Consider the following 16,289-nt stretch of genomic DNA (forward strand, 5'->3'; position numbering starts at 1 on the left):
TTTAATGTGTGTTTTATGTTTAGTCCAGTATTAGCATGCAAAATTGTAATTTTATGTAGGACAATTGTGTTCTTGTGCTTGTTTTTTAATTTTTTTCCAAATTATGGAACATATTACAGCCTGTTTATAAATTGGGCTTTGATACCAAATATTGTTGTGATCATATTGTAATCGACCTAGAAAAGGATTTGAAAATACTAGTAAATGATTATATCTATACTTCATATAAATACAAATTTAAAGAAAGTATTAGTGTATAGCACATTTTTAAAATATTTTTTGATGCCAAAGGGTACAGAAACAAATTTATAAATAAGCAGCAATTCCCTCCCGAATTCAGGCAACAAGTTTTTAAAACAAGTTTAAGAATGCTTCCTGCTGACTAGTTATATTACATAATAACAAAATGCAGTGAAAAGCCTTAATTATTAAAATATTATAAATATTATTAGAATATTTTGCTTCATGTTGTTTTTCCATTATATATCTTTGCTTAATGTTAATGGTGTTGTCTTAGCTTTATCTAAGAGGCAGTAAGATTATAAGCTTGGTAGGAATTATTGTATATGTCTCTATAGGTAAGTTAGACATATTCAGACTCCTAATTAGCACAATAAAATGTAATAAAATATAATAAAAAATTGATAAAATATAATATGTTCAAGAGATAAATTGAGATCATGTTCATGACTCAATATTTCCAAATTGGAAATACTAATAGCAGTACTAAGCTTTTAAATTGTTTTTATTCAAAAATATGTTATTCAAAAATAAGTCTTTAGGTGCACAGGCACTCTTACATTATGCTTTAGTAGAAGTGGGCTCCAAATCCAAATCCAAAAAAGAAAAGAGAGGAAAAAGACAAAAACATAACAAAACAAAATAATATGCATAAAGGACAAAGATACGCATAGATTGTCCCCCCTAGTTGAATACTGATAAATACATTTCAACTGTAGCAAGTTTCTCTTGCAAAACAGGTCATCATTTTTTGAATTTCTAAATCTATTTACTAAATTACTATATAACATTAAAAATATTAAAAATATGAAAATCTATTATCAATCAACCAATTCGACCTACCAACTATCTGCTGTAAAAAAGCAGTTAAAAAATAATCACAACAGCAAGCTAAACTTCGATGCCCTCTGTTAATTATCTGCTATTGTATTTAACTCACAGATAGTCCACAAATGGCTTTTAATTCATTATAAACCCACTGCAATCATTATCCCTGATTCATCCAGGATCATGAATCTTGATTGATTCTTGGTAATAAAACTTTTCCTTAAATTATTTGGGATCTTTCCAAATAGTTGCATCTTAGTTGAGATTATCTCTGCAATACTTGTTCAATAAATTTCCCCATCAATCAAAATACAGCTCCCCCAACAGTTGTCTTCTGGTTGCGTATAATAAGCCTATTCTGCAATTTCCATCTGCTTTCAATTTAACAATTAAAATATAGGCTTAAACAAAGGGAAACGTCAAAACGAAATGTTAAAACAGAGACTTGCTTATAAAAAAGCAAACAGTGATAAGAAAAGATGGAGACCCAACCATCCGCTGCTCTTGCAGAAAATCACAATCCATTAGATTCTCTTCCGGGGCAAGTACACAGTCATCCGAGGGCCATCATGGGTTATTCCAGGTTACTCCCGTAACTTAAACCCAGAGAACCGGCTTTGGCAGCAAAGTCAGTGGTTTGTTGGCAGGAGAAAAATAATCATCCTACAGTTTAGCATGCCATTTTCTGGAGACTCAGGAAAAGTGGGGTTTGATAATTTTTATAACAGTTATAAGTACAATTATACATTTACTCTTTGTCTAAAATTACATCCCGACTCTGTCCTTTCTATTATCTGATGTATCCTATCTAACCATCAAAATCATAACTCATAAATTCATTTTTTCTGTTTTATACAAAAATTTTGATAAAAGGTTTCCAGTAATGAACTTTCCACTATTGCATTTTCTCTGATCAAACAAATCAGTTTCTCATTATATACAAAACCAAAATTCTTTTACTTTTTTCCCAACTCTTCATTAATCCCAAGAAGAGGTGATTGCAGCACTTTCTAGATTACTTAGTTCATAGGAGAGTAAGTTTTCCAAATAAAACCAGATCATTGTAATGTTAAATTACAAATTGCATTACATGTTGTGATCCAGTTAAAAGATGCATTTGCTGATCAGATGCTGATCAGAACACAAGGATCTTGTTCTCCCAGAAAGAACATGATGTCTATACATTATTATACAGTCTTTGAAGGGTATTGTTTAAACTTATGCCAGAAATCCTATGCTATATTGTGCTCTTGGTTCATTTTATTCACCATATATTGTAGTACCAGAAATAAATATACTTTGACAGTGAAGATAGGAGTTCTATAGAGAGAGCTGCTTTATATACAGAATTTCTAATAAAGCAGTTGAAGGCAACAGTGATACTTTCTTTTATTTTCCCCTTCTTTTCCCCCTTTTTGTGTTTCCTACAATTCTGATAGGTATGGTAAATTTTACAGGATTTGGCTTTTTTCTGCCATTATCTTGTGCTTTTAGGAAGTGTTCTATGTTTAGTATACTATATGAATTTCTTGCTTAGAATTGGCTTTCTGCCAGACTAATTCTCTTTATACCAAGTGCATTGTGCTTTTGGATGCCTTTTGTGCAATGGTTTCCAAAACCAGCACTATCTGGGTAGGTAGCTCACTTGAGAATTTATTGATTTATTTCAGACTTTAGTAGGAATGCTTCCTTATGATATGCAAAAGAGCTTATACAGGAGTATAACAAAATGGAGTAATCCAGTGTTCTTTGCCATTCTGTCAATTGTCTCGCAGCACATGAACTGTACCTCAAGTTGTTAAACTCTATTTGGGAAATGCTGATAGTGAAACAAATTTAAGGTTTTCACATATATAAAGAGGGAGAGGAAGGTGAAATAGGCTAGAAAGCTGACTGGAAGGAAGTTGCTGAACTTGGAAAAAGGAGCCAAAGATGGTTGGCAAACCAAGTGGGATTTAAGCAGTTTTGGCTGCTGAAGAAGTGTAGGTTCTAGAATAGATGGAACACAAGATTACCAAAAATGTAGGCAGACCAGGCTTCAAGAAATAAATCCAGAGAATTATGGAAGGAAAAAATAGCGATACGTAATACCAATGAAAAGTAATATATTGCTAGATAAATTTTATAGGAAACCCTTGGTTAATTTTAAGGATATTTTTTATGTCTTGCAGGAAACATGATGAGAATTAATGCAAGTAGGAAGTTCTGGATAGGTAGGAACAGATGGTAGCAAGCCAGATTTAGATTGCTTTGTCCATGGTGACCTTATTTAGTTCCACCCACTGCTCTACAGGCCCCATTAAGCACATCAGATGCATTTGGCAAAGTCATTGACTGAGACATTTCTTTGCAGGCCTATACTAGCCAAATGAACCACCTCCATGAGTTGAGGAAAAAAACCCTTCATATCATAAAGCAATATTATTACTGGAACAGTTAATATGAACTAACAAAGATTATTTTCATTGGGCAGTTAGACTTCTGAAATCACATAGTCATAATACCTGAGTTTGGATTGCTCATGTGGAGATTGGTACTGTATACTGTATACCCAATTTGTCCAAAGATGGAACTAATTTAAATGGTTTCTATTAAATGTTTCTATTCTTTCATTGCAGGTTGGCTTGATTTATATGTTCAACCTCATAGTTGGCACAGGAGCTCTAACTATGCCAAAGGCCTTTGCTGCTGCTGGTTGGCTTGTCAGCCTTATTCTAATAATGTTCTTGGGATTTATGAGGTAAGATTTTGCTACATGTTACTTCTGCTAAAACAAAAGGTATGTAGAGATATACCTGGGATTAGCTGCAGCTCATTGGACACCAACTTTCTTTGTTGTATATTTTCAGTATGATCACCAGCAAGTAGGGTCAACATAAAATATACTGCTTTAACTTAATATAGTTCTGTAAATCAAATTCAGTAGCATCTTTGGACCCAGTGGAATCACATCTTGAAAACTAAGGTTAAAAAAGTTGAGCTGGTAAAAGACCTGAGCAACAGTGACATGACCCACAGAATGGAATTGGGGATCCCTGTGGAAGAAATAAGAAACCGTGTCTTTTGATAACAAAATACCTACTGTGTGACCTACTTTTGCTGCCAGCAGACTGAACTCTTGTTTTAATTGATTTTTGGCAAATTGAAATAGCACAGTAAATAGCAATAGCAATATCACTTAGACTTACATACCACTTCACAGTGTTTAACAGCCCTCTCTAAGCAGTTTGCAGAGTCAGCCTATTGCCCCCTACAATCTGGGTTCTCACTTTACCCACCTCGGAAGGATGGAAGGCTGAGTCAACCTTGAGCCTGGTGAGATTCGATCTGCCAAATTGCAGGCAGCCGGCAGTCAGCAGAAGTAGCCTGCAGTACTGCACTCCAACCACTGTGCCATCGTGGCTCATACACACTCAATACACACTTATTTTAAGTATAATGATATGATTAAAAAAATATTTCCTATGTCAAGTTTTATTCTTAGTAATTACATAGATACATCTATGTTCTTTGTTATTGCTGCCTTTAAAAAATATATCTCAGTTTAATCTATATCCTTGAAATTTCCTGGTGTTCTGTCCAGGTATGTGACCTGGTTTTTTTCAGCCTAGACCTACTAATGTTTCACCTCCTGGAACTATATGAAAATATAATTGCCCTGAAAATTAGATGCCATTCCTAAATTTTATGAACAACACTCTTTGAACAAATGTATCCTATTTTAATGCCATTCTTTTTATACTGTTACATAGGCACTTCTAATGCTTTACTGGGTTGTTTACTTAGCTGCTATTGTTAAAATTAATGGAAGCTGTTTATTAGGCAACTAACACATGAAGATAGCTTAGGAATTTCTTGGTGAATTATTATATACTGAATATCACAGAAGAAATGTTTCTGAATAGTCTAATACAGGCCTGTCAAATTGGCGGCCTGTGGGCCGGATGAGTCATGCGCAGCCCAGCCCAGCTCAGCTTCGCAAAGGCAAAAGATGTCTCAATACGTCACGATACATCATGTGACACAATTAAGTTTGACACCTGTGGTTTAATACATGCAGAAAATTCTATTTTACACATGTGGTATATCCAGTAATCATTGTTTCAATGAAAATTAATTTGCTGCAATCGGATTGTCTTTTTAAAATTATGTTTCATAACTAAAGTTCCATGTCTTTCTTTGCCTATTGCATACATTGAAATTTTAGTTCATTTCTCCTGAGCTCTGGTTTCACAGTAGTTAGAATGCAGTATTACTGGCAAACTATGTCCACAGGTTGGAGTTCGATCCTGGCGGGCTTAAGGTTGACTCAGCCTTCCACTCTTCCGAGGGTGGAAATGAGGACTCAGATTTTTAAAGGCAATATGTTGACATTGCAACCCACTCAGAGAGTGCTGTAAAGTATAAGAAGTGGTATAAAAGTCTAAGTGCTACTGCTATTTAAAATAACTCTTGTAAAGCAAGGAGGTTACAGATCTCACTGTGAAAACTAAATGCAGCGCAAATGCATTGCTTAAAAGTATCTATGGTAAAACAAGAAAACATTGAGTTGCAATGGAAAGAAGAAGAGATACAGTAAGAATGTGTAGTGATGCCTGAATGTAGAAAAATGACTGCCTGGAACAAAAGAAGTCCATTCAGACGGTTTAGTCCCATAGAGAGAATGAATGAGAATTAAATCATGAAACCAAAACATGAAGGAAAAGTGAATGGGTAAAGAGGAGGGAGAGTTGGAATTGGATGAGATCTTGGAAAAAGAGAAACATAAGAAATTCACAACACACCTGAGCAGCCATGATCCCCTCCCCAGCCAGCCAGTCCTGCCTGACCTACTCCTTGTCTGGCCGTCCGGCTGGCATAAAACCTCACCTCTCTCCTCCTTCTTGTCCTCCCTGCTCAAGCGGCAACATATGCAGGCAGGGGCTGGCTTTCTGGGTGAAAGGGAGACACTCCGAATATAGTTAGCCTGCAGGATAAGACAGTCCCCAGGGATGCCAGGCCCCGTGCATGCTCGCTGCCTCCTGTTTGGGTGCCCGTGGGGTGGGGGCAGCCCCACAGATCTAAGGCTGGCCACTTTCCGGCCTGGATGGCCACCACCGGGTTGTAGATCATCGCCCAGTTGACCTGGGTGGGCCAAGGTGCCATGGGCCTGTCCTTTGCTGTTTCTAGGAAGGTTCCACGGGCCACATCTAACCAGATCACGGGTTGGATCTGGCCAATGGGCCTTGAGTTTGACACCCCTGCTCTAGATCATGGTTGCCCAACCTTTTGGTTTGCTTGGGCCTTATTGAGTGAAGAGGAATTGCATTGGACTGTATGTAAAATATATAACATATTTAACATATTTAATATACATAAATAATAAATTTCCTTTATTTTTCAATTTTTTTATTACCTTGCGGGGCCTGATTATTAGCTGTCCAGGACCTAGTCTAGATGATATAGTTCTTCCCCCTACCCCGACCAGTAATGTCCCCTGGAGTGGAGTAGGGAGGCAAAGATTGTATGTTGTGCAGAATAAAAAAATAGATTTAACCTCTCCCATGAATGTTTGCCTTAAGTATAGAGAATTAATGGTAATGGATCAGTTTTATACCTCTGAATGAACTTTAAAAATGCACAGAACATGCAAGAATTTGTTCTGTACCATGCACAAAAAAAAAGATGTAAATAAAAAAAATGACCTAGCTCCCCTCTTAAATGCTTTCTATACACTGTGGTCATTAATGGTCTGTTTAAATTTGTGGATTTGTTAGATAACTGCAACTAATTATTTACAATTTATGCCTACATTTAATTGTTCTACTGTGAGCATCATTACCTTCCATTGTAAAAGTATTTCCTTAAACAGATTTTCTTGTATTCTTTCTCCCTCAGTTGAGACCATGTTGTTTGCAAATTAATCTTATAAATTACTAGTGAAGGCATTGAAAAAGTGCTGGTTTCTTTGGATGGAAAACATAAATCTTTATAGATTGCTTCTGAGCTTTGTAAAATAGATTATTTTAAAACCTTAAGGCTTATCTCCTACCTTGTTCTTTGATTTCTCTTCCTGTTCATTTCTTTGTATTGATAGGTTCTGTTCCAATTTGTAATTATTTGTTCTATTTGTATTGCATTATCCTTCAAATTTTTCTTACTGCTGTCAATTTGAAAATGTTTCCTACAGTATTACCCTGATACTTTCATTTCTGTATAAGCACTTCTGAATCTGTGATATCCCTGAAATATGTTTGATATAGTGAGAAGTCCTTAGGGGGAATCGTTATTTAGGCCCCAGGGAATGAATGAGTGTGTGTGTGTGGGGGGGGAGTAGGTATGTACATACACACATATGTATACATAAAATATATATTAATTATAGCAGAAATGATTTCTCATTCAATTTTTGTAAATTAGTTCAAATTGTAAAGCAGCAAAATATTATTTTTGAGAATTACATTATTCTATCCTTTGCTCATTTTTGCTAAAAATAAGAAACAAAATAACTACCTGTGGGTGAAAGCTCAACAAATCAAATTGTAACATTGATCTCTTATTAAAGGATCGCTTCTCCCAGTTATGGTCTTAGTAGATCTTAAAAAGTATTTTCAATCCTTAATACATAGCATTGTATGTGAACCACTGACCTATTTCCATATACTATGGTAAATTAGGATTTTTAAATTATGGTTTGTAAAATAAATATAACCTGATTTATATATGCTAAAGTGTAATTGGTAGCTCAAACCTGCCACATGTATGACTTAATATGATGTGTGAAACCAGCCCTAGCATATCCATATAATCTAACTATTGATGTTCTATCCTTTTCTGTAAAGAATGGCATAAATACATGAATTGTCCCCATGATTATTATCTACTATCTCTGTGATACAACTGCTATCTGACTAAATAATAAAATCGATGTAATAAAAATCTATGAAAGAGAGCCAATTTGACATAGTGGTTAAGGTATCAGGCTACAAATCATGAGTTTTAGTCCTGTCTTTTGTATGAAGCCAGCTGGGTGACTTCGGCCCAGTCACTTTCTTTCAGCCCTAGGAAATAGGCAATGGCAAACTTCTGAAAAACCTTGCCAAGAAAACTTCAAGGACTTGACGAGGCAATTGGACAAAATTGAACAGGGGTGGGGGGTGGAGGAGGTACCTATTCTATCTTTAATTTCGGTTTTGTAGTTCTTTGAAAATGTTGGAATAAAATCTGTCACAAATACATAACATTGCATTTTCCAAATGTGTCTTTTCCATCCATCTACAATATTTTGGTCCGTTTAATTTTATTAAGCTTTGCCATTTGACTCCCACCGTTGAAGCTGGCTGGGAGAAAAGCAGTGTCAAGGGAAGCCAAGAATTGGGAAACAAACTAACTTGAGTTCTCCAAATCACCACTGATACACCACAGTGTAAAAATTAAAGTCCCACCCCTTCTTTATACAAAGGAATTTTGGAAAAAAAGTTGGCTGCCTGCATTTTATCTAACTTTGCTTTCAATATTTAACATTATTTGAAACTTCCTCAGAATAGAGCTTGAAAATGAGCGTGTTAATATAAATAGAATATTGTGAATCATTTCTGTTTTTAAATATCTGACATTTTCTAATTCTCTTATAGCTACATGACGACAACTTTTGTAATGGAGGCCATGGCTGCAGCTAATGCTCAGCTTCACTTAAAGAGAATGGAAAAGCACAAGGTTTGTGTGGCACATCTTAATCTGATATCTTTCCAATCATACTGTTACATAGTAGGAAACTTTTAATATTGCTCTTGTGCCTGCCCTTAAAATACAGCAATAAATTCCTTATCATTCTGCAATTTTTTTTTGTAAACAGCATTCTTTTCTCTCACTAAATTGGATATTCAGTATGTTGGAGGAACTGGAATTCTAAGCATCTTAAAGACCCCATAGCTAAACAGTTTTGCTTTTTTTCCAGCTAGTAAATGCATTTTTAATTTAGTACTTAATTCTGTTTTACTTAGAATTCTACAATAATCCTTCATTTTTGAGATCTAGATTAATGTCTTGCTCTTCTAGGAAGATAATGATGAAGAAGATTCTTCATCTGAAGTTTCTGATAGTGAAGTTCTCCCAGATGTCTATGAACGATCAGAAACACGGCCTATTCTATCTGTGCGTAAGTATCTAGCTGATTCTACTTTCATCTTGATAATATGTAAGAATCAATCTCTCTCTACAGTTTTTTGTCAAAGGCAAGTGAAAAAAGATCCTCGTCCTTTATTTAAACTTTCTGTAAATAATACAAGTGTGTCAGGAAATCAAACATTAACGTGTTTCCCCGAAAATAAGACATGCCCTGCTAATAAGTCCTATCGGGCTTTTCAGAGCATGCGCCATAATAAGCCCTCCTCCCAAAATGAGCCCATCCCCAACTATTTAAACGCATGCGCAACTGGTCCTCACCATTACCACTGTACCACCTACCGGTACAGCTTGCGGGGCAAAAAGAGGGCTCACTGCAAATCAATGGCAGGCGAAACAAAGTGCTTCCACCCCCCCGCACTTCACTCCCGCGCAAAAAGAGCCTGCTGCAAAAACAGCGGCAGGCCAGCAATGCGATCACCCCCTCCCGCCTGTTCCTTCTCGCGCAAAAAAACACTGCCCACCCCAATGGTAAAGGCAGCCTGCCTGGTTCCCTTCCCCGCCATCTCTTTAGCGAGGGGTGGCAGGTAGGGGGGGAGAAGCGAGTGTGCTTCTTACCATTCCAGGCTCTCATATCAAACAAGCTCATTGTTGAATTGCTTTGTATCAATATTATAATCTTCAATATTCTCCAGATTATAATCTTCCAAGATCCCCATGACAGCTCCTCTCCAACTAACATATTTCCTTGAAACATGGAATAATTTTCAGCCTTGTACAAAATGCTTGAAGACAATATCTGCACCATGTTGCTTTCTTCCCTTCTTAGAAGTTATAGAGTTTAACTGTTAGTAAACTCTGGTTTCCTCCTTCCCTCATGTCTTGGATTAATAGCATATCAAAAGGGAAGAAAATATTGTTGCTAAATAAATGTTACTGAATAACTTCTGCTTTTGAATTCTTTGCAAAAGCAAGTGTAGAAAAATTATCTTTTTCACATTTCATTCCAAAGATTTTACATACTTTGATAAATTCAAGATATGGCTTTTTGTATTACAACAATAGCACTGGTTTCTTTGTGCAAGATAAGCAGTTTCAATTTTAACCTTATATTCTAGCAGTAGTGGGGGAGAGGGGGAATCATACGTATGCTATGGAGTGATCTTGTTGAATATTATAAGAACTATGTAGAAATAGTGGATATTTCTACAGTGTAGTCCTCCTAATGGCTTTATGTCATCCTGAAATTATTTACTGTGCTTCACATCTGTGGCATGTTGTTTGTCAAATTTTTCAAGCAGATTATTGTATCGTGTATATTAATTATGAAGGAATTACATTTTGAACTCAAACATCAAAACTCTGCCTGAGCTCCAAAACATTCTACTCTCATGTTTTGCACATTTACCTTCATAAATCAAAACATCTAAAATTTGTAAATCATGGAAAAAATGTCTTTAAAATGGTGAACATAGCTCTGCCCCCCTGGTTACTTACTCTTTTGGGTCATCAACCAAATCTTTCAGCCATTCTCTAGCCTATTTAAGCAGCTGTTCTCCTTCAGAGAGGGAAGAAGGAGAGACTTTCTTTTCTTAATTCTGGCCCATAATTAATCATATACATTACTCAGTAGTACAACCAAAGGAGTCATTTAAAGGATGAAAAATAAGAGAAGATTGAGCAATTTAACTACAAAGCAGTTTAAAATGAGTTTTAAAACTATGTCTCTATTGTAACATTTATCTCTTTTTATTATATGAATATATGCCTACCCTGTTTCCCTGAAAATAAGACCTCCCTGGATAATAAACCCAATTGGACTTTTGAATGCATGCACTAAAACAAGCCCTCCCTGAAAATATTGAAACACAACAGCAGCCATGAGGTGACCACACTCGCCGCCTCCTGCACCTCAAAAATAATAAGACCTCCCTGAAAATAAGGCCAAGTGCTTATTTTGGGGTTCAAAAGAAAACAAGTCTGTCCTATTTTGGGGGAAACATGGTATTGGTACCTCATAAACAAGATACAGGTAGTCCTTGACAAATGACCAGAATTGGGATCAGAATTTCCATTGCTAAGCAAGGCGGCAGTTAAATGAGTCGTGTACAATTTTAAGACCTTTTTAGCTGCAGTTGTTAAGTGAATCACTGCGGTTGATAAGGGAATCATGTTGTTGTTAAGCAAATCCAGCTTTTCCCATTGACCTTGGTTGTTGGAAGCTGGCTGGAAGAACCACAGATGGTGATCATGTGACCTCAGGACGCTGCAACCATTGTAAATACATGCTAGTTGCCAGGTGGCTGAATTTTGATCAGGTGGTTATGGGGATGCTTTGATGGTCATAAGTGTGAGGATCGGCCATAAGTCATTTATTCAGTGTTATTGTAACTTTTAATAGTTGCTAAACACATAGTTGTAAATTGAAGACTTTACCTGTGAAGGAAATGGTTTATAATATGAATAGCTTGGACTTATTATGGGTCTAAAATATTCCTTCTAATTTTCAGAGAGACGAGGAGCACCTAATATTTTTGAAATCACAGAAAGGGTAGAAATGGGTCAGATGGCATCCATGTTCTTCAATAAAGGTAACTATTTTTAAGGCTCTGTTTTATAATTCAGATATGTTTTTTGAGTTTTTATTTAAACCTTATCTGGTTCATTTCCTAAAACATGCTTACAGTTTTTATTTGTGGAATACTTTCAAGTAAACCCAAACTAGGAAACACCTGTACATTAATACAGAGAATGAAGTACTGCTAAATTATTGCCAAAAAGCTTTCAATTTCCCTCTACCCCCTCCTTCCCCCCTTTCCTCTTCCTCCCTCAAATTTCCCCCTAAGTATGAGGTTTTTGGTGATGGCCTGGCTAAGAACATCTACATTATCCATACCTATGTGATGGAAAATAGATCAAACGTATGTAAGTGATAGTTCCCAAGATCTGGGACTGAATAAGCTTTTGTATGGAATCAGGGGCCTTTGGCTTCCTCTTCATTAAGCTTTGTATTCATAGCAAAGGTTGAAGTATCATTCTGGTCAGTGTCATCCAAAGTGAGCTTCATCCAAAGTGAGCTACTAAGGGGTTAAGATGTGTTGGCTAACTTTATCTTCCCACCCTTCCAAAGTTGGCTCCTTTGACTTTACACCATATCTAACTATCTGGTGAGAAGTAATAGTTAATGAATGAAGTTGTAGGCAATGAAGGAGAGTGAGATAATGAGGATAAATGGGATGCAAAACTACGTTTTGTTTATGCTTCTTGTACGCAGGAGTACCTTTATTCCACCATGTCTATATTTTTGCTTTCATTTGAAGTATACCTTAGCGATTAAATGTCTTCCTTGGGATGGATTTTGAGATTTTGCTTTTATCATGGGGTTGTTTTTTTTTTTTTTTTTTGATAGGGTGGCTAGAGGGATGTTTACATTGGAGAAATACAGCTCTGGAATAATATGGTAGCATTAATTCTCGATTTCTGCTATGAATAATTTTACACAGTAGAGGGTGCTCAAATCACATATGTGAATGCAGGTTAAGCATAGTTAATTTTTTTTTTAACAAATGCTTTCTTTGGTTGACAGTTCAAACAAAATTTATTCTGCTCTTTTTCACTTATAGGCAGCATACTAGCTTTCTTTCTCAGAGGGAAACGTTTTCAAAAATGAACAGTTATAGCAAAATAAAAGTGCCCCTTCAAAGATAGGGACGGCCCTAATTTGCGTCATATGATTTTTCTGTTCTTTTGATCTGTAGAAAGATACTTGGTGCATTAGAATGCTTTGGAAAGATCATAGAGATTTCCAAATCCAGGCATACATTATCAAGCACTGAATTTAGCTAGGAGAATAATAAATTCTCTTCCTGCCATTCCTTCTTTTGACTTCTTGTCTATAGAGGTTTTACATTATAGATGTCAGTATTGGCAAAATATTTTAGTGTGCACCCAGTGTAGTGTTTTGAATGGTCTCTAAATAGTGTTCCGTTAGAAATACATCATTGTCTAATAGTCTAGTGAAATGAAGCAAAAATGTACACACTGAAACTGAAGATAGAACCATGACATCTGTACATATTTATTCGCCTGTGCAGCATTGCTTTCTATGGGAATGTGGAAATCCTAGAGGGTGTCTCTAGTTCAAACATATCTAGATAGCAAGATAATTCTAAATAATTTACATAAGTGAAAGACTCTTTGTTTTTTTTTAAATATAAAAGTTTGAATGACTGCCTCTTACTAAATGTTCTAGTTTTCTTGTTCAGCTAGACTAAAATTGACTGCTTCTGTTGCTGATTCATATATTTTGTCTGGATTAGATGCAGTTGCATCTTTTTACAAACAGAAATAAATGCAGGCAGTCCTCGATATATGAGAACAGTTGTGACCAGAATTTCCATTGCTAAGCAAAGTGGTTGTTAAGTGAGTCATGCTTTTTTTGTCACTGTTGTTAACTGAATCATTGCAGTTGTTAAATAAATTGTGTAGTCGCTACGCAAATCCAGCTTCCCCCATTGACCTTGCTTGTTGGAAGCCGGCTGGGAAGGCCACAAATGATGATTACACGACGCTGGTTACACTGCAGCCATCGTCAATACGTGCTGGTTGCCAAGCACCTGAATTTTGACCATGTGACTGTAGGGATGTTGCAACAGTTGTAAGTGCAGCACCGTCATAAGTCACTTTTTTCAGTGTGGTGGTAAGTTCGAATGGTTGCTAAGCGAATAGTTGTGAATTGAGGAGTACCTGTACTGCTGAAAAATCAAATTTCTCAAATGCATAGTTTTGCAATTGTCTTCCCTGCTATTCCCTTACCAGGGATTTCACTCAGTATTCCTTGGAGGTTATTGGGTGTCAGAAATGCTATCCATCGTTTCCAGTTTGCTCTTTCCTTGCCTCACTTTGGCATTTGCCAGGCTTCCTGCAACTGTGGAAATACTGCATCATTTTTCAGTGAATGAAATCAGCACTACATCAATTACTTGCTTTTAAGAGCTGACTTCTGACCTTGCTTTCTATGTGATGGTAGTTTTAGAACAGGCTAAAACAAATGTATGCAGTCATGCTGAATATATCTAATATAATGCCCAATTAAAACCTGGCAAGTTTTGCTACCGGGATAAAAAGATATAGTCCAGGCAAAGAGTAAGATTTTCAGAATATCATGTTCTATTATAATTGCTGATATAGGTTTGTTTAAAAAGGACGTCTTTGTATTCGCTGCATATCCTGCACATTTCCTTTGGTAATCTTATAAGAATCAATGCTTGTCAAATTGTTATCTTACCAATTTAAGCTGAGACACATAAGACTTCAGGCTGTACTTTGTAGGAAATTGGTATGTAGTCTTAAAGAGAAAGAATGTCTTCTGACGATTTCTATGAAAGGTGTCTAACTCTGAAGGATAGTTTGGCCTGCTCTAACAGGGACTCTGGAGTCATTTATTGTAGTAATGAATTCTAGGCATATATGTCATGTACCACTCCTGGAGAAATTCATTGATCTTTTTTTTGTGTCTAGTAATGAAAGTATCAGTCAATGAAGACCCATGATTATTTATAAAACAGAACAGGCACAATGTTTACCTTAATTGAAAAACAAAAACAAATGGTAAACCAAAACCATAACTTTATTGCAAAAATTAATATTTTTTTGCAATACTAATAATTTTTTGAAACACTAATTTTGTTGAAGAATTAAGAAAGGGAAGCCAAAATGTTCTTCAGGGGAACTACAGGATTGCTTAAAAAGCAGTGGTTTCAAACCCTAACCCTAGTGAACTGACCTATCTAACATTTGCAGAAAACTATAAAACTTCCTGGGAAACTGTGATCCAAAAGAAACCAAGTTTGTGTAGTTTCTCCAGTGATGCCAACTTAACCTTATAGTTAGATCACGCTAGATCCGTGATGGCGAACCTATGGCACGCGTGCCACAAGTGGCACGCGGAGCCATTTGTCAGGGCATGCAAGGCGCTGCCCTGTCAGCTGGCCAGCGCGCATGCGCGCGCTGGCCAGCTGAGTTCACCTTTTTAAAAGCTATTTTTCGCCTTCCCCAGGCTCCAGAGGCTTTATAGGAGCCTGGGGAGGGCGAAAAGAGCCTCCCCCGCCCCCCGGAGGCTTCAGGGACCGTCCCTGAAGCCTTCGGAACGCTTAAAACGACCCTCCGAGCAACCCGAAAGTGACTTCCGGGTTGCTCGTGGGTCGTTTTAAGCGTTCCGAAGGCTTCAGGGACTGTCCGAGGCTTCCCTGATGCATTCGGAGCGCTTCAAACGGCCCTCCGAGCAACCCGGAAGTCACTTCCGGTTTGCTCGGAGGGTGGTTTTAAGCTCTCCGAAGACTTCAGGGGCTGTCCAAGGCTTCTCTGATGCCTTCGGAGCGCTTAAAACCACCCTCCGAGCAACCCAGAAGTCACTTTCGGTTTGCTCGGAGGGTCGTTTTAAGCGTTCCGAAGGCTTCAGGGACCATCCGAGGCTTCCCTGATGCCTTCGGAGCGCTTAAAACGACCCTCCGAGCAACCCAGAAGTCACTTCCGGTTTGCTCGGAGGGTGGTTTTAAGCGCTCCGAAGGCTTCAGGGACTTCGGACAATCCCTGAAGCCTCAGGACGGCCTCCGGGGGGTCGGGGCAGGCTCTTTTTGCCCTCCCCAGGCTCCTATAAAGCCCCTGGAGCCTGGGGAGGGCAAAAAAATGTAAAAAGGGGTGGGGGGTCACGCGTTGTGCGCGCATGCACACTGGGGGGGTCACGCGTTGCATTATGGGTGCGGCACGCCCGCATTTGACCCCCCTGCTCTCCCCCCACTTGTGGCACACGAGCCAAAAAAGGTTCGCCATCACTGCGCTAGATCAATACTACAACAAAGGATCTTAGATGTAGAAGATCAAACAGAAATTGCTGCTTTCTTTCACAATCTTCTCTATTATATTGTAACTGTAAATAACCAAATTTTAATACCTTAACCTGCCAGCCTGTCATAGCACAGTTCCCAAATTTGGGAGAGCTTTATTTTTAGCTTGATTTCATGTTCTTCCCACAGCTGTGCTGAAAGGGAAATACAGAAAACCCCATATGAAATACCAGTTGTTTAACTGGTGATCAGTTTCTTTTATTGAAATTCCTG

The 16,289-nt window shown here is 37.4% G+C and overlaps 1 protein-coding gene across 1 annotated transcript in view; it reads left to right on the forward strand.

The window, feature by feature from the left end:
* Positions 1-16,289, forward strand: part of TMEM104 (transmembrane protein 104) — a 64,262-nt gene that overhangs the window by 5,372 nt on the left and 42,601 nt on the right. The window contains exons 3-6 of the mRNA XM_081939782.1: positions 3,687-3,808; positions 8,682-8,763; positions 9,106-9,205; positions 11,682-11,762. Coding sequence (XP_081795908.1) covers positions 3,687-3,808; positions 8,682-8,763; positions 9,106-9,205; positions 11,682-11,762 — 385 coding nt within the window. The remainder of the gene's footprint in view (positions 1-3,686; positions 3,809-8,681; positions 8,764-9,105; positions 9,206-11,681; positions 11,763-16,289) is intronic.

The sequence above is a fragment of the Natrix helvetica genome (assembly GCF_964273705.1).
Source record: "Natrix helvetica genome assembly, chromosome: 1".
NCBI lineage: Eukaryota > Metazoa > Chordata > Lepidosauria > Squamata > Natricidae > Natrix > Natrix helvetica.